Source organism: Neoarius graeffei, chromosome 5 (genome assembly GCF_027579695.1).
Source record: "Neoarius graeffei isolate fNeoGra1 chromosome 5, fNeoGra1.pri, whole genome shotgun sequence".
In the NCBI taxonomy this organism is placed as follows: domain Eukaryota; kingdom Metazoa; phylum Chordata; class Actinopteri; order Siluriformes; family Ariidae; genus Neoarius; species Neoarius graeffei.
Genome location: NC_083573.1, coordinates 113,588,027 through 113,610,824, shown reverse-complemented (window position 1 = coordinate 113,610,824; position 22,798 = coordinate 113,588,027). Strand labels below are relative to the sequence as shown.

Here is a 22,798-nt window from a genome sequence, read left to right as displayed (position 1 = left end):
ATACAAGAATTAGGGAGATGTACAAAGCTGCAGTAATTACAGAGGGATAAAATTGATGAGCCACACCATGAATTTATGGGAGAGGGTATCAGAGGTGAGATTGAGAAGAGAGGTAGCAATCTGTGAACAGCAGTATGGGTTTATGCCAAGGAAGAGCACGTCGGATGCAATTTTTGCTCTAAGAGTGTTAATGGAGAAGTACAGGGAAGGCCAGAGAAAGCTACATTCTGTGTTTGTAGACCTGGAGAAGGCATACGATAGAGTGCCAAGAGATGAGTTATGGTATTGTATGAGAAAGAGTGGAGTGAATGAGAAGTATATTAGAGTGGTGCAAGACATGTATGAGAACAGTGAAACAGCAGTGAGGTGTGCAGTTGGAACGACTGAATGGTTCAGCGTGAAGGTGGGACTTCATCAAGGATCTGCTTTGAGTAATTTCTTGTTTGCCATAGTGATGGATAGCTTGACGGACGAAGTGAGGCAAGAGTCACCATGGAACATGATGTTTGCGGATGATATTGTGATATGTGGTGAAAGTAGAAAGGAGGTTGAACTGGGCTTGGAGAGATGGAGGTATGCATTGGAACGAAGAGGAATGAAGGTCAGCAGGAGCAAAATGTGCATCAATGAGAATGGGGATGAGAGTGTAGTGAATATGCAAGGAGTAGACTTAAAGAAGTTGGTGAATTCAAGTACCTGGGGTCAACTATGCAGGAAAATGGGGGCTGCGATAGTGATGTGAGAAAGAGAGTGCAGGCAGGGTGGAGCAGTTGGAGAAGGATTTCAGGAGTCATTTGTGATAGGAAAATCCCAGCAAAAGTGAAAGGTAAGCTGTATAAGACAGTAGTGAGAACAGCTGTGATGTATGGATTGGAGACCTTGGAGACCTTAATGAAGAGACAGGAGGCAAAGTTGGAGGTGGCGGAGTTGAGGATGTTAAGGTTTGCGATGGGAGTGACGAGGTTGTACAGGATAAGGAACAAGCACATCAGAGGGACAGCACATGTGGAGAGCTTAGGAATTAAGCTAAGAGAGATGAGACTGAGATGGTATGGACACATCCTGAGAAGAGATGCAGAGCATGTGGGAAGGAGAATGTTGAGGATGGAGCTGCCAGGCAAACGAAAATGAGGAAGGCCAAAGAGGAGATACATGGATGTGGTGAGAGAGGACGTGAAAGTGGCAGGTGTGGTAGAGAAGGATGAGGAAGACAGGGAGCAATGGAGACAAAAGATCCTCTGTGGCAACCCCTAATCGAGAGCAGCCAAAAGTAGAAGAAGAAGATCCACAGTCCAATGGCCAAGTGAAATGTGCCAATCAGGAAGTAGGGTGCTTCCTGAGGGTGTTCTGTCTGGAAAACCCCAAAGACTGGTCACAGTTCCTCCTTAAAACTCCATAAAACACTCAGCCACACAACTCACACATTCCAGTGCATCCTTGGGTACCAGCCACCATTATTCCCATGGGATGACTCACCCACACACATTCTTGCAAAAGACCTGTGGTTTCAAAGGAGTGGGAAAGAATGGGAGAATGTCCACCAGTGACTAGAGCAAGTGATCAGGAGATGCAAACTCTATGCCGACAAGCACAGAGGAGAGACACCTGTGTACAACCTCAATTCCAAAAAAGTTGGGACAAAGTACAAACTGTAAATAAAAATGGAATGCAATAATTTACAAATTTAAAAAACTGATATTGTATTCACAATAGAACATAGACAACATATCAAATGTTGAAAGTGAGACATTTTGAAATTTCATGCCAAATATTGGCTCATTTGAAATATCATGACAGCAACACATCTCAAAAAAGTTGGGACGGGGCAATAAGAGGCTGGAAAAGTTAAAGGTACAAAAAAGGAACAGCTGGAGGACCAAATTGCAACTCATTAGGTCAATTGGCAATAGGTCATTAACATGAGTGGGTATAAAAAGAGCATCTTGGAGTGGCAGCGGCTCTCAGAAGTAAAGATAGGAAGAGGATCACCAATCCCCCTAATTCTGCGCCGACAAATAGTGGAGCAATATCAGAAAGGAGTTCGACAGTGTAAAATTGCAAAGAGTTTGAACATATCATCATCTACAGGGCATAATATCATCAAAAGATTCAGAGAATCTGGAAGAATCTCTGTGCGTAAGGGTCAAGGTTGGAAAACCATACTGGGTGCCCATGATCTTTGGGCCCTTAGATGGCACTGCATCACATACAGGCATGCTTCTGTATTGGAAATCACAAAATGGGCTCAGGAATATTTCCAGAGAACATTATCTGTGAACACAATTCACCGTGTCATCCGCCGTTGCCAGCTAAAACTCTATAGTTCAATGAAGAAGCCGTATCTAAACACGATCCAGAAGCGCAGACGTCTTCTCTGGGCCAAGGCTCATTTAAAATGGACTGTGGCAAAGTGGAAAACTGTTCTGTGGTCAGACGAATCAAAATTTGAAGTTCTTTATGGAAATCAGGGACGCCATGTCATTCGGACTAAAGAGGAGAAGGACGACCCAAGTTGTTATCAGCGCTCAGTTCAGAAGCCTGCATCTCTGATGGTATGGGGTTGCATTAGTGCGTGTGGCATGGGCAGCTTACACATCTGGAAAGACACCATCAATGCTGAAAGGTATGTCCAGGTTCTAGAGCAACATATGCTCCCATCCAGACGACGTCTCTTTCAGGGAAGACCTTGCATTTTCCAACATGACAATGCCAAACCACATACTGCATCAATTACAGCATCATGGCTGCGTAGAAGGAGGGTCTGGGTACTGAACTGGCCAGCCTGCAGTCCAGATCTTTCACCCAAAGAAAACATTTGGTGCATCATAAAACGGAAGATACGACAAAAAAGACCTAAGACAGTTGAGCAACTAGAATCCTACATTAGACAAGAATGGGTTAACATTCCTATCCCTAAACTTGAGCAACTTGTTTCCTCAGTCCCCAGACGTTTACAGACTGTTGTAAAGAGAAAAGGGGATGTCTCACAGTGGGAAACATGGCCTTGTCCCAACTTTTTTGAGATGTGTTGTTGTCATGAAATTTAAAATCACCTAATTTTTCTCTTTAAATTATACATTTTCTCAGTTTAAACATTTGATATGTCATCTATGTTCTATTCTGAATAAAATATGGAATTTTGAAACTTCCACATCATTGCATTCCGTTTTTATTTACAATTGGTACTTTGTCCCAATTTTCTGGAATCGGGGTTGTATGAGGCGGGAGACAAAGTCTGGGTTTCCACCAAGGACCTAAGGGACCTTAATGCATGTTGATAACTTAATGCTAGGTACATTGGCCCCTTCAAGATCCTCTGCCGAATCAATGAGGTATCATATAGACTGAAACTCCCACAACACTGCCACCTGTCACCCACATTCCACATGTCATGTCTTAAGCCTCCCATTCTGGGACCCCTCACCACTAATACACCCTCTACAGAACATCCCTTGCCTCTAGAACTGGAATGACAGCTGGTATACCAGGTACATACAATTCTCAATTCCTGTTGTGGGCACAGCAACCTGGAATATCCAGTGGAAGGGGTATGGTCCAGAGGAATGCAGCCAGGTACCTGCTAAAGACATCTTTGATCTGCTCCTAACCCAGGAATCACATGCCAGACATCCTGAGAAACCAAGAAAAAGAGGACATCCTCGAAATGAAGGTGCTCCCAGAGTGAGCACCTCAGGGGGGTCAGTAACTGATAGCGTCAACAGTCAGAGTTTGTGATGGCCTCCAAACACAGCTGCCACAGACTACAACTTCCAAGCACCACAGCACCCTCCTTCTCCTGAGTTCTAACCATCGCTGCAGCTGTTCCTCATTACACCTCATTGGCCAGGACTACTTAAAGACTGCTGTCACAAACAACCAGTGCAAAGTGTCGTTCTGTGTATGTGTACCTGATCATACCAAGCTGTTGTTCCTTGGTCCTGATTTTAGTGACTTTGACCCTGTTTTCTGTTTATACTTCAGACTCTGAACTTAGCATTCCTTTTGACATGCTATCTGCATATTGACTGACCTACTGCCTGGCCCCAACACTGCCTCACTGTCTCATGATTTGGTTTTGGCTGCCAGTTTGTGATGCACCTACTCTCCCCAGCAACTGCTTCTGTAAGTGCCTGCACCCTGACACTATCCAACACACTTAAATAATTTCCTCTTCAAAATCAACTTGTGTACTAGATCCCTTACTTACACATTTCCTCAAAAAATCCTTTCAGAAGCAATCAAACATCTATTAAAATAATAAAATAAATATCTTGATATAAAACTTTTAACAATGGACATGGTCATGACATGGGTTTACAGAAATCTAGATTTAAATTTGTCATTAATGAGCAAGTTAGAGGTCACATTAACAAGGACTACTCAAAAGGAACTCATTCTCTTCTGAGTGACACTGGATAGTGCAATTTTGAGTCATTACAATAATGAGGCATTTGCACTGTCTGGTACCATCCACAGCAAACTCACTGCAAATTTAAAGCTAGCCATGTGGGGCCATCCTCAGGAGAAGTGAGTGATTCTCTAATGAAGGAGGTTCCAAGCAGAACTAAAGCATCCAAATGGATCAAGCAGGTCAGAAGCACTGGCATCTCATAAGGCTGCAGTAGTAACATGTAGTGCAACAGAGAGAGAGAGAGAGAGAGAGAGAGAAAATCAATTCTTCCAACAGCACTTACTATGTGCCTAAATTGTTTAAACTAGCAGTTATTCAACTCTTGATTCAAAACCAATCCAACCTTGAGCTGTCTACATGGAGGCTAATATGAAACTGTTATGTCAGCACCAAAATTGCAGTCGAACTACACTTTCAGACTACACTTCTCAGAACATACCACGGCCTACAAAAATGGCCACCATGGACAACACCCAACAATCACAGAGACTGTCATGTTCATGTGCACTGGCTTACTGATCAATCACACTTTAATTACAATATTTAAGGACTCAATCCACACCAGTTGATTGTGATGTATTTACTTGGTGCATGTGTGCTGAACTATACCAAGCCTTTTGGTCATATTTTGTTATCCTGGTTTTTGAGCTTGTCTTGGTTTCTGTTTTTTTGTGTATTTTTGGAATTTGCCTAGGTTGTTTGCTCATCGACTGGCCCTTGCCTGTTTTTTTTAAACTTTATATTTGATTCCCATTTTGGACTTGTTTGCCTGTGTTTATTAATAAATTCTTCAATCTGCATTTACATCTACCTCCAGCACATTTACCTGACAGAATATTTTGTGCCATCAAACGCTAGATCAGATCAGTGCCATGCTTGGCCAATTCATGGCATGGCTCCCCAGGAGAAAACTTCTTAGGGGGGATTCGGACCCGACTAGAGTCATTTCCCATCCTCTCTGCCCCACAGAGAATGTCATTACAGTGCACGGCCTTGTCATGTTATCCATCTCACTGCTCAGCATTGGAGGTCAACTACTCCACATGGCTCAACTTTGGACATAGCTCTGCCTCTCTACTTCTCTGAAGACATCCTACTGCCTCCTTGTTCTGCCTTGGAAATTGCTCCATCTCCCCGCTTGGCTGATGACATCGCTCCACCTCCATGCTCCACTGAGGATGTCACTCCTCCCCCTTGCTTCACTGTGTATGTGGCACCCCTCTCTTGCTATGCAGTCAACATTATTCCCCCATCATGCTTCAGTGAGAGTGTCACTCCCTCACAATCAAGTCACTTCCCTCTCTGACTCTGTGGAGAATGTAATTTACCCCTCTAGCCTTGTGGAGGACATCACTCCCCCCTTGGGCTCTGCCTTAACTTAATTCCCCCCTTGAGCTTCACTGTTTCTGTTGCTCCATTTTTGCACTCCACTACAAAGGCCATGCCCCTGCCCCCAGCTTTGCCTCGAAGCTCACTCTGCCCCACTGCACCTTGAAGAATGTTGCCCTCTCCTGCCAGCAATGCTGGGAGTATCACTCCTGGGGAATCTTGTTGGTCCATGGACCCATAACAGTTGAAGTTTGTCTTGCCAAGTTGTCCAGATCCCCGGTTAACCATGTTGTGCATATTGGGAGCCAAGCAATAAAGGAGGGGCTCTGTCTCTGCCAACATCAAGTCAAGTTTATCTATATTGCACTTTTAACAAGAGACATTGTTGCAAAGCAGCTTGGCAGAAAATTAAAGACTTTAAACATGAGCTAATTTTACCCCTAATTTATCCCCGATGAGCAGGCCTGTGCTGATGGTGGCAATGAAAAACTCCCTCAGATGACATGAGGAAGAAATCTTGAGTGGAACTAGACTCAAAAGGGAAATCATCCTCATTTGGATGATAAAAGATAGTGTGATTATAAATAACTCACTTCTATAACTGCATTCTATGTAGTTATAGAAGTATAACTCTGTAATGAGAAAAATCATTATAATTTTAACATGAAGTCTGTTTTGTTGAAGTTTTCCATCCAAGTATTCATTGATGGAAAGTTTTTGTGCAAAACTGTTCATGACAACTGCAGTCCTAAAGGTAGCAAGTCAACTGTAGTCCTCAACCATAAATGTATTACTGTAAATGTCCAAAGCCATCTTCTAAGTGCAACTTTTGACTGTTTATATGGGGCCATCCTCCACAGGAGCAATGTGATGAGATTCCAGCTAGATGTAGGCATCAGGATGGATCAGGCAGGCAAGGAGAGCAGAAGAGGTCAGCACCACTCATGTCTCAGGATCGACATGTAACTCAACAGATAGGAACAGACAGAGGGAAGATACTGGGGGGGGGGCACAGGTTGTTACAGTAGGTATGCCCAATGTCACCTAAAGAATAAGAAAAGTATACATTTTGCACTGAGTGTAAGCAGGGACCCCGGCAAGACTAACTATGACAGCATAACTAAAATGGGAGAGCTAGAAGGTAACACACTGTAGATAGGAGGGAGCCCTGGGACATAAAGCAACCAGCCACTACACCATCAACAAACATGAGTGAGTGGGTTAGAGTGTGGGGGTGACAGCATCCATACATCCCAGTTTACCAGAATACTCTATACCCAAGGACCCTCCAGATCTACTCCTTTGCTTAATAAAAACTATTAACAAAAGGCTTGACTAAACAGATATATTTTCAGCCAAGACTTAAATACTGGGGGGCATCGTGGCTCAGGTGGCTAAGGCGCCATACCATAAATCCGGGGACCCGGGTTCGATTCCAACCCGAGGTCATTTCCCGATCCCTCCCTGTCTCTCTCTCCCACTCATTTCCTGCCCTGTCTCTACACTGTCCTATCCAATAAAGGTGAAAAAAGCCCAAAAAATATCTTTAAAGAAAAAAAAAAGACTTAAATACTGAGACTGTGTCTGACCCTGCATTCATGTGCTCTGGGAAGATGATATTTTCCAGTTGGGAAGTGGTATTTACCAGTGTGTTGTGTTCACATGCTTTTGTTGTGGTTGACAAATTAAAGATGGTGGACCAGATTCAGAAGGCCTGTTATTTGGCTAAAACAATTATAGATTGCCTTATTCATCAGCTGCAGCAGGAATATGAGTTAGCAAAAGTCAAAAGGTGAATACATGCTGAATATTTCCTGATCATGACAAGGAGATTTTCTTAACACATTGAATGCCACGCAGTTTTCTTTGGACAGCCACAGAATATTTTATATTAGGCTATAATATGTATAAATATATACATATTATAATAATATAATATACATAACATGACTCGTTTAAAAGGTGAGAGTCAGCTTTCCGTAGGTGAAAACCACTTCTTTCTTGGTTCATAAGCTAGGTCAAGCTAAGCAAGGGTTAAATTTATTTCAAAATGACCGTTTTTTTTTTTTTTTTTACTAGAAACGGAGATAATAGTGTCTTTTGTTACATCCCAGTTCAAATTGAGGAACACAATGTGTTTTCACGCCCCAACAAGAAGTCCAGTTGCTTCCAAGTGAATTTTTTTTTTTTTGAGAAAAACACCCGGATCAGTCAGTCAGTGCTAATTTTTACAGCCATTCTGAATATGTCTCACCTGACGTGCATTTGTACTCCAACTTTGGAAATTTGATGGCAGTAAAGTTCCCAAGTCCTTCCGTATGTCCCATGACTAGCAAAGCATTGGCCAAAGCCTTCTGTCGAGTATCGTATATCTCCGGCTCTGGCATTGGCGAGACTGCATATGTTTTGATAAACCCACGAGACATGACATGATCAGGAAGTGCGTGATTTGATACTTTGTTTATACTGTAACAATCACATACTGTGTTGTGATAAAACGCCCAGATGACATACACATATATTAGAAGTGAATATAATTTTAAAAAATAGTCCAAAGAGGTAGAAAGATGATATTTAACGTGAATTTACTTTCTAATCTAAAGACTCACCATCCTTCACTGCCTGGAAGACCTAGACAATCCTGGGGTTTTAAAAACTGGAACCGCCTGGAGTACTCTCCTTGACATGCAGGACAGAACTTTCAAGAGCCACCTGAGGGTTACCAGAGAGCAATTTCACCTACTCTGTGATCAACTGAGGCAGCATGGCTTGACAGATGACAACTCAACAGGAGGTCCAGCCAGAATCCCTGTGCAGAAAAAAGTGGTGATGGTGCTCTGGTATCTGGCAAACCAAAACTGTTTTCGTGAGCTGGCAGATAAATTTGATGTGAGTCAGGGAGCAGCCCATAATGTCATAATGAAAATGCTTGACCGAATCTGTGCCATTGCAGAACACCACATTGTCTGGCCAAATGACTGCCAGAAGGCAGTCCAAGCAGCCTTATTCAAAAGGCTGTGTGGAATAGATGGGATAGTGGGAGCAATTGATGGATGTCATATTAGAATCCAGCGACCACCTGTTAGGGGGGGGGATTATTTAAACAGGAAGGCCTACTATTCTGTGCTGTTGCAGGGCATTGTTGACGACCAGGGGAGGTTCATAGATATTTTTGCTGGGCCACCTGGAAGAGTACATGATGCACGCATGCTGAGGCTATCCCCATTCTTCGCAGATCATGTACAGAAGTTAGGAGACTACAAATTACTGGGGGATGGTGCATACCTTTGCAATGCCTTCCCCTTCATTGTCACTCCAAAAAGAGATAATGGGGCATTGGGAGAGGGTGACCTGCGCCGAAATGGAATGATTTGCAGAGGGAGGGTAGTAGTGGAACAGGCATTTGGCCGCTTGAAGTGCAAGTGGAGACGCCTCCGTGACATACAAAATTGTCGCGTGGATGTGATCGTGAAAATAATTGTAGCAGCTTGTGCACTTCACAATTTCTGCATTGGAGAGTCTGAAATTACATGTGATGAGCATCCCCACGGGTGCCCTCGAGAAGGGGATGACAATGAATAAGTCTGCTACAGTAGTTGAATGTGAATATTTTACAAGCCATACTCATTTATAATCACAGGCCTTCCATTTCATCCCCTGACATGTTTACTTAAAGCAATGTTTATCAAAGTTAAAGCAATTCCTAAAGTGACAAAGTTAATAGGCTTAAGTTAAAGACATTACGTTTAAATGATAAAGATGGAAAAGAAATTGGACAGTGGTGTGTTTCCTTATTGTTTATTAAAACTCTTTTCCACAACAATGCAACACTTGTCACATACTATTTGTGAATATATATATATATATATATATATATATATATACACACCACACCTTTCTTTTTTTCTCATTTTTCCTTCTTATGAATCTATTAAGTTATTTGTAAAAGACTTTTACATTCTAAAAGACACTTGAAATGAACTCTGAAGTAAACTAATTTCAAAAAACATTACAAAAAAAAGCACACACCCCAAAAAAGTTATTGTTGCTCACGTACATTCTGCAGCATCTGCTTGAATAAAGCATTGGTGGTTTTGATTTGCTCCATCATTTCTTCATGACGACGCTGTGCTGCCTCCTCACATTCCTTAAAGCAGGTGATGACCCGTGTGACAGTCTCCTCCCCACGCTTCCTTTTCTGTGCAAAAGGTGGGCGTGAGGTTGAAGTCCCCTCAGAATCGGAGGACTGGGCTGTGGGAGAAGACAACTCGCCTTCCTCATTAGATGAGTCGTGCTGCATCAAGGGTTGCTTCATTGGCTTGATGGCTTCAGGCCGCCTAACAGTGATGCCCTTCGATGTGCCAACAACAGGGAAATCAATGTCATGTTGTCCCCCCAGGAGTTCCCCCATTTCTTTGTAAAACTGGAATTTAGTTGGGCCTTTCCCTGTGGATGTGTTGTTATCTACAGCCTTTTTGTAGCCATCTTCAAGGGTGGTCCACTTCCTAGCTACCCTGTCGACATCGAACTGCATTTGGAACTGGTTTTTGAGCTTCTCCGAAACTTCCTGCCAGAAGGACCGCTTCTTCCCCCTTGCCATCTTGATTCTTTTGTTCAGCTCAGTTAGATTGCCAGGCAGTTCGGCTTCATCCTTTAGGAGGTGTTCCCTCATTACATCTATGAGGTACAGGGTGTGCTCTCTGGAGAACACCTGGTTCACAGGCAGCTCTGCAGCAATGTTCTCTAGAATAGGACAGACAGACAGAGATCATAAACGGGTAAATGACATTTTTTTAGTAGCAGACGTCAGGCAGTACAACCACAGCTAATGCCCATAAGTTCATTAATAATTGGTAATTAATGTACAAGCAATGAATGTGCTTCTTAGCCATTGCAGTAAAAACAAAATAATCATGTAATCTATACAATAGTGGCATTAGCTGTGGTTGCACTATCCTGACTTCTGCTACTACAAAAACGTCAATGACCCAAACAAGAAAATGTAATTCCAAGGAATTGAGTGCATGATGTGGGCTTTGAAATATATGGCTGCATTATAATATTGGTTGTTAGGTACACGTAGATGGTGATGGAACTGGGATGGCTTGATAGAGGATACTTTAATGTTGTGTGGCTGCTGCAACTCTTATTTCTCTGCATGTTATAATTTCACTGCATGTTTTACTTTGTAATTCTATGCATGTGACAAATAAAACTCCTTGTATCCTTGTACAGTTGTGAGAACAGGCAATCACCTGTTGTAGACCTGCGGGGTACAATCTGCAGAGCAGTGGTGAAGTCAGCATCCACATACAATGTGTGTTCCCCTTCCCGTTGGTAGAGGGTTTGCGACACTGGTTGGGTCATCCCCTCGTCCCAGAACAGCATGTCGTCGCTGGCGTAAACTACAGACAAAAAACTTTCACTTGAGTAAATTCCATAACAGTTCATACAAGGACGCGGAGCAATCGTTAGCAATAGCGTCTGCTCTGGATAGGTAAAAACAAACCATAACACATTTTTAAAGGAAACGGATTTCTAACGTATTATATTACACTTGTTAATGACGCAACATTGCATAGACACCAAAAACTACCCACTAGCACTAGTAAAAAAAACTTTAATAGCGTACAATGCTTACCATTCAAATGTCTTGTACCGCTCGCCGCCATGTTGAAAAGGTTAAAGTTCATCTCATCTCGGCAACTCGTGTATCAAAATTTTCTACGAGTTGCCCAGTGGAAAATACCACAAGAGGGGGCGTTCATGTGTGTTTTCCATGTCGGCGTTTGGTATTTACCATAATTCCCATAGCACATGAACGCAGCATGAGTCCCAATCACTAGTTGGAAGGCTGTTCCATAACTGTGGGGTTTTGTAAGAAAAGGCTCTGCCTCCTGATGTAGCCTTCACTATATGAGATACCAGCAGATAGCCTGCGTCTTTTGATCTAAGTCGACATGGCGGGTCATAAAGGACCAGAAGTTCACTCAGGTACTGTGGTGCAAAGCCATTCAGTGCTTTAAAGGTCAATATTAGTATTTTATAATCAATACAAAATGGTATCAAATGCTGCACTAAGGTCAAGCAACACAAGCAGCGAGACACAGCCCTGATCAAATGCCAACAGCAGGTCGTTTACTACTTTAACCAGTGCTGTCTCAGTGCTATGATGAGGTCTAAATCCTGACTGATACATTTCATGGATGTTACTCCGATGTAAATATGAGTATAACTGCTGTGTGACAGCTTTTTCTTGGATCTTGGAGATAAAGGGGAGGTTTGATATTAGTCTATAATTGGATAGCTGACAGGGGTCGAGGTCAGGTTTTTGATCAGGGGTCTGATAACTGCTAGTTTAAAGGACTTGGGTACATAGCCAATTCTAAGGGAAGAATTTATTATTTTTAGAAGAAGTTCAATTGCTTCTGGTATTATCTGTTTGAAGAGCCATGTAGGTAAGGGACCTAGTAACCAAGTTGAAGATTTTGATGTGGAGATTAATGAAATCAGTTTGATTTCTCTAAGGGGAATAAAACATTCTAATGGCTGATCTGAAACAGTTATATTGTTAACTACAAGGTTACTTAAGTTGTCTGGCCTTAAATTTTTAGTTTGATTTTATTTTTTTATTTTTTTGATATTTTCAATTTTGTCATTGAAAAAAATTCATGAAGTTGTTGGTGCTACATACTGCAGGTGTGCATGTGTCTATAGTGGTCTTTTTCCTGGTTAATTTTGCTGCAGTATTAAATAGGAATCTAGGACTATGTTTGTTATCCTCTATTAGGGTGGAGAGTACATTGATCTAGCAGCACTAAGAGCTTTTCTATACTTCAGGAAGCTCTCCTTCCATGCTATTTTGAATACTACCAATTTTGTTTGACACCATTTATGTTCCAATTTTCAAGTGGTCTGTTTTAAAGTGCGAGTGTAATTGTTATACTAGGGTGCTAATTTTTTCTGTTGAATAATTTTTCTTTTAAGTAGCACTACATTATCTAAAGTATAGCAGAACAGTGATTCTAAGCATTCAGTTCCCTGATCAAGTTATGTGGGGCCGACAGTGATCCAATGAAAATTGATAACTTTGGGAGTTATCAACTATGGGTGGCATGGTGGTGTAAGTGGTTAGCACGGTTGCCTCACAGCAAGAAGGTTCTGGGTTCAAACCCAGCAGCCAGTGAGGGCCTTTCTGTGTGGAGTTTGCATGTTCTTCCTGTGTCTGGGTGCTCTGGTTTCCCCTACAATCCAAAGACATGCAGTTAGGTTGACGTAGGGTGGCCTTGGGCTGAGGTGCCCTTGAGCAAGGTACCTGACCCCTCACTACTCCCCAGGCGCTCTTGCCCCTAAGACATTTGGCTCCGCCCTTACACTTAGAGCCTCACACTCTCTTTCCTCCATGACATGCAGATACTCATTGTGTCTTTTATACATTCCCTTGCTACACCACCATCATTTTCTGACTCTCACTCTGATCCCTGCTGGCTTTCCACTCATTCATTACATTCATCACTACCAGAAGCCTGTATTCCTTAGACATATCTTTTTTTTCTGATACAAATGACTCCGTTCATGCTTGCGGCCCATGCAAGTCTGGGTCGTAACAGTTATCGAAATGAATATTAAAGTCTCCAAAAACTAAAGCTTTGTCTAAGGAAATAACCAGGTTTGAAAGGAAAGCTGCAAATTCAGAAAGAAATCAAAGGTACTAGCAGTGGTGATACAGTCAGTATGATCTAATTTTATATTAATTAGATTACTTGAACAAACTCTCTGAGTATTTCTACTTTTAAGAAGATTAAGAAGCCTTTATTTGTCACATGCACACTCAAGTACACAGTGAAATTTATCCTCTGCATTCAACTTATCTGAAGCAGTGAACACACGCACACTCACCCAGAGCAGTGGGCAGCCATACCACAGCACCTGGGGAGCAGTTGGGGGTTAGGCCTTGATCAAGGGCACTTCAGCCCAAGGCCATGTTAACCTAACCGCATGTCTTTGAACTGTGGGGGAAACCGGAGCACCCGGAGGAAGCCCACACAGACACGGGGAGAACATGCAAACTCCACACAGAAAGGCCCCCCTTGGCCACTGGGCTTGAACCCAGTGAGGTGACAGTGCTAACTACTACACCACCATGCCACCCCAAAACTTTTTTATATAGATTTTTCTCCCCCCCGAGCTTTTTTGTATAGCTTGGGGAACAGACACAGTCTCAATATAGTGGAAACTGAGTGATGACTCTGTGCAGCTAGCAGACAGTAGGTTTAGCCTGTTCGTCTGCTCCCTGGCCTGGGCTGTGGATTGTCAGAAGTTAATGAGGCCTGTTTTGAGACTATGAGCTATGCTGCAAGAAATGAGAGCAGCACCATCCCAAGTGGGATGGATACCATCCCGCTCTAACAGGCCAGCCTTAACCTCAAAACTACTCCAATTTTCTATAAAGCCCACATTGTCTTCAGAGCACTAACTGGACAACCAGCAGTTCAGTGACCATAACCTGCTGTAAGCTACATTGGCACACCACACTGGGATGGGGCCAGAGCATACTACAGCATCAGACATTGCTTTCGCTAATTTAAACACCCCTACAAAGTTACACTTATTAACCTCAGACTGACAAAGGCATATATCGTTAGCTCCTACATGGATAACTATATTTGAAAACCTGCTTGCCTCGGACACTAAAATTACTTGCTATGGCTGGTGCCCTGGTTCCCAGTATACACCTAACTAAAGCTGCTGGTGCACCTAAAGGCCTAGCTAATTTCACATGCCATATGATTTAGTCTCCTATAACCAGAGATCTTTCAGGTTTATCAGTGAGTTCATCACTGAGGAGAACTAACCTGTTAGACATGTGAAGCAGAGAGGAGTGGTCCTCCCATGGGTGAGCCTCAACAGTAGCTTTGGCTCTGCAATTATGTTGCTGAGTCATCACCCATTCACCCTGCTGTGAGGGCTCTAACGCCAGAGTTTGGGGATTGTTAACTTCACCTAGGGCATCCAGACTTTCTCCTGCAGAAACTACACTGCTCTCTTTCTCACTAACCCTCTCTAGAGTCTGGATGTACACCTCTAAAGCTGTAATCTTCCCTGTCAGAGAGCTAGTTAATCTAGACTTATTACACATAAAGCTATCACTAATGACGGATGAAGAATGACTAAGTGTCCTGCACTCAGCACACCAAACAAGCTGAATGTGTGCCATGATAAATTGATTTACATACCTTCATCAAAGATCTGTTGATATTAAAGTAGATCCGATGTGGAAGACCACTGATTGTGGTCTTTGCTCAAGAAAGAAAAAACTTCTGGTCTTTGGTGTTCTCCAAAAAAATTTAAATGCAGAAAAAGGCAAAGCAAAAGTACAAACAAAAATGAAAAAGATTGGTGATTAAATGCCAACACTCACGGAAAAAAGATGGCGGCACGCACACACACAGCGGCTCCTTTCTGTCCCGACAGAACGGTGTTTTCGTGGTTTTTTTTGTTTCAAAACAGCGTGTATCTGTTCGTCTTTGTTGCATCCATCAGTCTCAAGGCGCACATACTCCCGTGAGTTTCTGCTCTACATCCGCAGAACTATATTCACGGATATAAATCCAGCGGACACGGAAGTGCTATGCGGCTACGGTTTGCTCCGGAGGCCTGCACAATCACCGACCCCCACTCCTGCATCCAGCCCGCAGTGGAAGAGCCACAGGCGGAACATGCGGAAGCAGAAGAGAGGCAAGCGCGGAGGTATCCGAGCTAGGCTAGCAGCTAGCCCTCACTGGCCGGCTATCCCTACCATCACTCTGGCCAACGTACGCTTGCTGGACAACAAGCTGGATTATGTCCGTCTGCTCCACTCATCTTTTAAGTCTGTGAGTGAGTGCTGTGTCCTTGTGTTTGTGGAAACATGGCTTAAAGACAGTGTCCCAGACTGTGCCATTCAGCTAGCCCAGCTAACATGCTACCGGTCAGACAGAGCGCTAGTCGAGGGGGGGAAGACTCGCGGCGGAGGACTCTGTGTTTATATCAGTGATGCCTGGTGCCGTGATGCTGTAGTGGTCTGCAAACACTGCTCACCACTGGTGGAGTTTATGATTATTAAGTGCCGGCCATTCTACATGCCGAGGGAATTTACAGCCATATTGCTGATAGCAATATACATCCCTCCCGGCTCCAATAATAACAGGAGTGAAGCACTGAATGCACTCTATCAGCACATCAGTGAGCAGCAGACAGCCCACCCAGATGCTTTCCTCATCTTGGCTGGGGATTTCAACCATGCAAACCCCAAGAGCGTGTTTCCAAAACTCTATGGTCATATCAACGTTCCCACACATGGAAACAATACTCTGGACAATGTTTACACCATGCATAAAGACGCCTACAAAGCCCTACCCCTACCCCACCTTGGGGCCTCAGATCACTCCACTGTTATGCTAATGCCAGCATACAGGCCGCTGGTTAAAGTCACCAAACCAGCTACAAAACAGATACGTGTGTGGCCAGAGGGGTCCTCAGAGGCACTCCAGGACTGTTTTTCCACCACTGACTGGAGCATGTTCAGACAGGCGGCCACCTAATGCAACATCACAGATCTCCAGGAGTACACAGAGACTGTTACTGCATACATGAGGAAGTGCATGGACGACGTTACGGTCACCAGAACAATCTTCATTCGGGCCAATCAGAAGCCATGGCTGACAGGGAAAGTCCACAGGCTCCTGTGGGCTCGGAACGCTGCCTTCAGAGCTGGGGATGAGGTGGGCCTGAGGACAGCTAGGGCCAATCTGTCATGAGGCATCAGGGTGGCCAGGAGACAGTATTCCAGGTACATTGCTGACCATTTCAATGACAGCAGAGACACAAGGAACCTGTGGTGGGGGATTCAGACCACCACAGACTACAAGCCCTCGCCGCAGACTTGTGACAACTCCACATCTCTGCTGAATCAGTTGAATGACTTCTTCGCTCGCTTTGAGGCAGACAACAGCACCACGGCAGAGAAGACCCCACCACCTCCCGGTGACCAGGTGTTGACGCTGTCCCCAGACAGCATGAGGAGAGCTCTCAGGACTACAAATGCATGAAAAGCCCCGGGTCCTGATAACATTCCTGGTTGTGTCCTGAGAGACTGTGCCGAGGAGCTCACAGATGTCTTTACAGACATCTTCAACATCTCGTTGAGCCAGGCTGTTGTCCCCATGTGCCTCAAAACCACCACCATCATCCTGGCCCCGAAGAAGCCGTCTCCCTCCTGCTTCAATGACTACCACCCTGTCGCACTCACTCCCATCCTCATGAAGTGCTTCGAGCGGCTAGTCATGCAGCATATCAAGTCTGCCCTCCCCCCTGCCCTGGATCCTTTCCAGTTTGCATATCAGTCCAACTGTTTGACCGTTGACGTCATCTCCACTGCCCTCCACTCAGCCCTCACCCACCTGGAGACAAAAGACTCGCATGTCAGAATGCTGTTCATAGACTTTAGTTCAGCATTCAACACAATCATTCCTCAGCAGCTCATACATAAACTGGACCAGCTGGGACTCAACACCTCCCTGTGCAACTGGCTGCTGGACTTCCTGACGGGGAGACCACAGACTGTACGGGTTGGCAGCAACTCCTCTAGCAACATCACATTGGACATGGGGGCCCCCAAGGATGTGTGCTAAGCCCCCTCCTCTTCACTCTGCTGACCCACGACTGCACACCAATATCCAACTCTAATCTCTTCATCAAGTTTGCGGATGACACGACTGTGGTGGGTCTCATCAACAATGGCGATGATACAATCTACAGGAGTGAGGTGAGCTGCTTGGCCATGTGGTGCAAAGACAACAATCTCCGTCTGAACGTGGAGAAGATGAAGGAGATTGTTGTGGACTTCAGGAGAGAGCACACCTAGCATGCTCCACTATCTATCGACAGTGCTGCAGTGGAGAGGGTGAGCAGCACCAAGTTTCTGGGTGTACACATCTCTGAAGACCTGTCCTGGAGCAACAACACTGCATCACTGGCCAAAAAAAGCCCAACAGCGTCTGTACTTCCTCCGCAAACTGAAGAGAGCAAGAGCCCCAGCCCCCATCATGCACACTTTCTACAGAGGCACCATCGAGAACATCCTGACCAGCTGTGTCACCATGTGGTACGGCGCCTGCACCGTGTCCTGCTGCAAGTCTCTGCAGCGCATCGTGAGAGCAGCTGAGAGGATCATTGGTGTCTCTCTCCCTTCTCTAATGGATATTTATAACTCCTGCCTCACCTGCAAAGCCATCAGGATTGCAGGTGACCCCACCCACCCATCTCACAGCCTCTTCAGCCTGCTGCCGTCGGGGAGGAGACTGCGGAGTCTCCGGGCCAAAACCAGCAGGCTCAAGAACAGTTTCTTTCACCAGGTGGTCAGGAGGCTCAACTCCCTCCCTGTTTTGCCCCTCCTCCCCCCTCTGCCCCCTGCCACAGATTCTGCCCGCACACCCCCCTGCCCCCCCTTCAGCATCTGACATGTCATCCTCACAGTTCCCCCCCCAACACACACACACACACACACACACATCTCATCGTTCATTAACACACTGAACTCAGGGACCGCACATCTCACTTTACCTCACTCATTTGCACTATTCCGCACTACCTCACCTTAACAGCTGCTAGTTTGTTTATACTGCTTATTTCATGTTTACCTGCTATACCTCAAGTGCCCTTGACTGTTTGTTTATTTGCACCAATTTACGTGTGTGTGTGTGTGTGTGTGTATATTTGAGTGTTTAGTCTATGTCTAGTTCCTATCTAGAGTGTTTATACCGTTTATATTGTTTGTTTTTTCAATTATTCTATTTTTATTTTTATTTATTGCATTGCCTGTTTGCACCGTGGGTCAGAGAGGACTGAAATTTCATCTGTGCTGTATGTCGAGCATGTATAGCATATTTGACGATAAAGTTGACTTGACTTGACTTGCAGCAAACAACTCAAAATAGGAATTATGTCACACAGAATGTGCATGTGTATTATGACCATTAATACACATGAACCTGAATACATATAACCATTATTACTTCTGACCATTGATACTTATGATCATTAATACTTCCTGAAGTGCCCTTGAGCAAGGTACCTAACCCTCAACTGCTCCCCGGGTGCTATAGGATGGCTGCCCACTGCTCTGGGTATGTGTGTGTTCTCATTGCTCGTGTGTGTGCATATATGTGTGTTAACTGCTTCAGATGGGTTAAATGCAGAAAGGAATTTCACTGTACTTAAGTGTACGTGTGATAAATAAAGTTGTTCTTCTTGTTCTGCTTCTTCTTCTGATCATGAATACACATAACCATCAATACACATGAACATCAAGACCTATGACTATTAATAATGTGCCAGTGAGTGTGTTCAAGAGTTGGCTGTGAACAGCAAGGAGTCTGGTTGAACCAGCAGGTAACATGTGATGAGTTGCACTTATGTCTAATTACTGGCTGTCTATTAATGTGTCTGTGTGTCTTACAGCTAGACAGTAACTAGACAGAGAGCTGAGTTCCCCAACACGTGTGTGTGTGTGTGTGTGTGTGTGTGTGTGTGTGTGTGTGTGAGCAGTCACTGAAAAGTGGGTAATAGAAAATAAATGCACCTGTTCTGAAGCCTGCCTCTCCGTTCCTCTTTATCCCAAACACAAATTTGTTACAAATACTTATGACCATTAATACTCATGAACATTAATACTGATGACCATTAATACATGTAAACATCGAGATTTATGAATATTAATACTTATTACTATTCATATTTATTACCATTAATACATGTAAACATCCATCCATTATCTGTAGCCACTTATCCTGTACAGGGTCACAGGCAAGCTGGAGCCTATCCCAGCTGATTATTGACGAGAGGCAGGGCACACCCTGGACAAGTCACCAGGTCATCGCAGGGCTGACATATAGAGACAAACAACCATTCACACCTATGGTCAATTTAGAGCCACCAATTAGCCTAACCTACATGTCTTTGGACTGTGGGGGAAACCAGAGCACCCAGAGGAAACCCATGCAGACACGGGGAGAACATGCAAACTCCACACAGAAAGGCCCTCGTTGACCGCTGGGCTCAAACCCAGGACCTTCTTGCTGTGAGGCAACAGTGCTAACCACTACACCACTGTGCTGCCCACACATGAACATTAATACTTATTATCATGAATACACATGAGCATTCATAATTATGAACATTAATACTTATGATCATCAATGCACACATCAGCAGTCACTGACAAGTGAGAAATAGAAAATAAATGTACCTATTCTGAAGCCTGCCTCTTAGTTCCTCTTTGTCCCAAACACAAAGTTGTTACACTGGTGCTGAAACCTGGGACTAAGGAACAACCTAGCCATGGACCCCAAACTAGCCAGAGAGCTCCTCCAGACCCTTGTCTGAAACCTTGAGAGCCAGCATCAAGCCCTCGTCGAGCTGTCCGTGGGTCAGTGGCAGCACTTCCAGGCCCTGCTCAAGACCTAGGCTGAGGACCGGCAGGTGTTCTGGAGCCTGGTCCAATCAGCAGGTATTCCAGTGGTCATTTCTGTGGCCAACTTCCCTTTCCAGCTGGGCAAGATGGGGCCACAGGACAAACCAGAAGCATTCATGGAGCTGTTTGAGCATATTAGATTGAGCTTACCATTGGAGATCAGTTGAGTGCATTTGTTGTTTGCTACTGGAGCTTCAGATAACTTCTTGAGCAGGCTGTTTTCTGTGTTTTGCTAGTTGTTATCTGTGATTGGAATACTGTGTGTTTTTCTGCTGCTTGTACCTGTTGAATAATCTGCTGCTTGTACCTGTTGAATACTCTGTACTGTTTGAATATCTGCTGCTTGTTAGGCATGTACTACTCCTTGTGTTTACATCTGGTTTGCTACTAGATGGGATTCATCCATCAGTTTTGACTGCATGAGCAATCAGCTGTTTTTCATTTACTGATTAGCTGGACTTTTAGTGTGGTTTCAAGTGGCTCCTTCCCAAAATCTCTCCCTCTCTCCTACATCTCACATAGCCTGTTCATGATGTGTCTCAACACCATTCCTATTTGTTCTCTCACCCACAAGAGGTGCTTCTGTCATTATGGCCCCCTGTGAGGACGATGTCTCTCCAACCTCTTCTACCCTTCAGCTACCTCTGCTGACACCTTCTGGATCACTGCTGGACTATGGAACCACCAGTCTGCCACACGGAAGGCTGACTTCATCTCTGCCCATGCCTCCCTTCTGTCCCTCCACATCCTTGCATTGACAGAGACCTGGGGGCTCATTTATCAACAGTGCGTAGAAAACATCCTAAATTCTGTCGTACGAGTGGAATTTAGAATGTTCGTAAGTACAAAAATATCGGCATTTATCAAACGTTCCTAGGCTGGTTTTATGCACACCCGTAAGTAATCTGCAATGATAAATCCCACGCCTGCCAAATCACCTTGCGCAGGCACGATGACACTAATTTGCATTGTGAAACGCCCCCAATTAACCATATATGGCATTAACATCCCCTTTAAAAGCCATGCAAATGAGTAATTGAGTCCTTGGTGGAATAATGGAGAAGCGCGCAAAAAAGAGGAATTTCTCTGAGACGGAGATCGACGTTTTAGTCGCGGAGGTTGAGGCCAATCAGAAGATATTGTTTTGTGGTTTAGAAGCCGGCGTTACTAGTAAAAAAAAGAATACTGTGTGGGAGAAGGTGGCACACTCTGTAAATGCCGTCGGATCTGAGCCACGGACTGTGGCAGAAATAAACTATTGCATCCAAACTGAAACTATTGCATCCAAAACTGTTGGCAAAATTCTGCTCAGTGACGGCTGAGAAATACCCACTCTATCCCCAAGTTCACGTTGAAACGTGCCTGTAGCCAAAAATCCTAGGGTAGACAGAACTTGGATATGGACAGGTATGGCTTTCGTGCGCTTTGTTTCGCGCTCTAGCATAGGACCCAATTCATGACATAAATCAAGTAATATATGCTTTGGAAAACGATACCTGCTCAAAAGACACTCTGAACTTTCCGCAAATAAATCGACTCTCTCTCTGAATACGCGCTCCCTGCGGAACGCACGGTTTGCCAACTCTTCTAGCAATGCAAGATGGGCCATGTTGCGTTCTGATAGGCATATCATGTGTGTGCTTTTTATACGTATATCAATTCAAATAATTATTTACACATGAGTAAATTAGTCAATAGTCAATTATTAGTTACACCGTGAGTAATCTGAAATCGGCCCACAAGATCACGTAGTTGGTGTGTTTGAATTTGATTCAGCACGTTCGAAACCAAAATACTTCGAATACACTCAAACAAACAAACACACAAAAATAGTTGTATTGTAACCTGCGCATCGGGCACGCTCGACTCTAGAATCAACACTACTTGTTGTTTCGTTATTCTACCACTAGGTATTGTACGTAAGCATGGGCCGAGGTGTGCGTATATTTAGGCACAATTCTACGTTCAAGTACACATTCATGAATTCCACACTTTGCGCAAAAATGTTCGTACGAACCTTTTACGCACAGAACTGTGCGTAAGAACGGTTGATAAATGAGCCCCCTGGATTTCACCTGACAACACCACAACACCTGCAGCCCTCTCCACCTCCTTCTCTCACACCCCTTGCCTGTCTGGTAGGTGTGGTGGTGGAACTGGTTTGTTGATTTCTCAGTCATGGAATTTCTCACCTCTTCCACTCTCACACCTCTCCATCTCCATTTTTTCAAGTTTCAAGTTTATTTTTATAGCGCTTTTGACAATAGACATTGTCGCAAACCAGCTTTAGAGAATTTTAGTGACTTTAAACATGAGCTAATTTTATCCCAAGTCTATCCCTAGTTACCCCCAATGAGCAAGCCTGTGGTGACAGTGGCAAGGAAAAACTCCCTCAGACGACATGAGGAAGAAACCTCGAGAGGAACCAGACTCAAAAGGGAACCCATCCTCATTTGGCTGATAACAGATAGTGTGATTATAACATTTTAACAGTTTTAACATGAAGTCTGTTTTGTTGAAGTTATAAACTGTTCATTGATGGAAAC

At 44.1% G+C, this 22,798-nt stretch overlaps 2 protein-coding genes across 2 annotated transcripts; one reads left to right on the top strand and one right to left on the bottom strand.

Annotated features, from left to right (window-relative positions):
* The first annotated feature begins 8,425 nt into the window (after window positions 1-8,425).
* On the top strand, window positions 8,426-9,322 carry LOC132886334 (uncharacterized). The gene has a single exon (XM_060920878.1). The coding sequence runs from the start codon at window positions 8,426-8,428 to the stop codon at window positions 9,320-9,322; it is 897 nt and encodes a 298-aa protein (XP_060776861.1).
* A 457-nt stretch (window positions 9,323-9,779) lies between these two features.
* Window positions 9,780-22,475, bottom strand: LOC132886333 (uncharacterized). The gene is made up of 3 exons (XM_060920877.1): window positions 22,445-22,475; window positions 10,996-11,145; window positions 9,780-10,483 (listed from the first exon to the last, which is right to left on the bottom strand). The coding sequence occupies exons 1-3, from the start codon at window positions 22,473-22,475 to the stop codon at window positions 9,780-9,782; spliced, it is 885 nt and encodes a 294-aa protein (XP_060776860.1).
* Window positions 22,476-22,798: the final 323 nt, after the last annotated feature.

Coding starts and splice junctions, on each gene's coding strand:
- LOC132886333 (XM_060920877.1), bottom strand. CDS start 22,475: ATGGAGATGGAGAGGTGTGAGAGTGGAAGAG. Junction 11,146..22,444: donor GAGGTGTGAGAGTGGAAGAG/GTGAGAAATTCC, acceptor TTTTGTCTGTAG/TTTACGCCAGCGACGACATG. Junction 10,484..10,995: donor ACCCCGCAGGTCTACAACAG/GTGATTGCCTGT, acceptor GTCCTATTCTAG/AGAACATTGCTGCAGAGCTG.
- LOC132886334 (XM_060920878.1), top strand. CDS start 8,426: ATGCAGGACAGAACTTTCAAGAGCCACCTGAGGGTTACCAGAGAGCAA.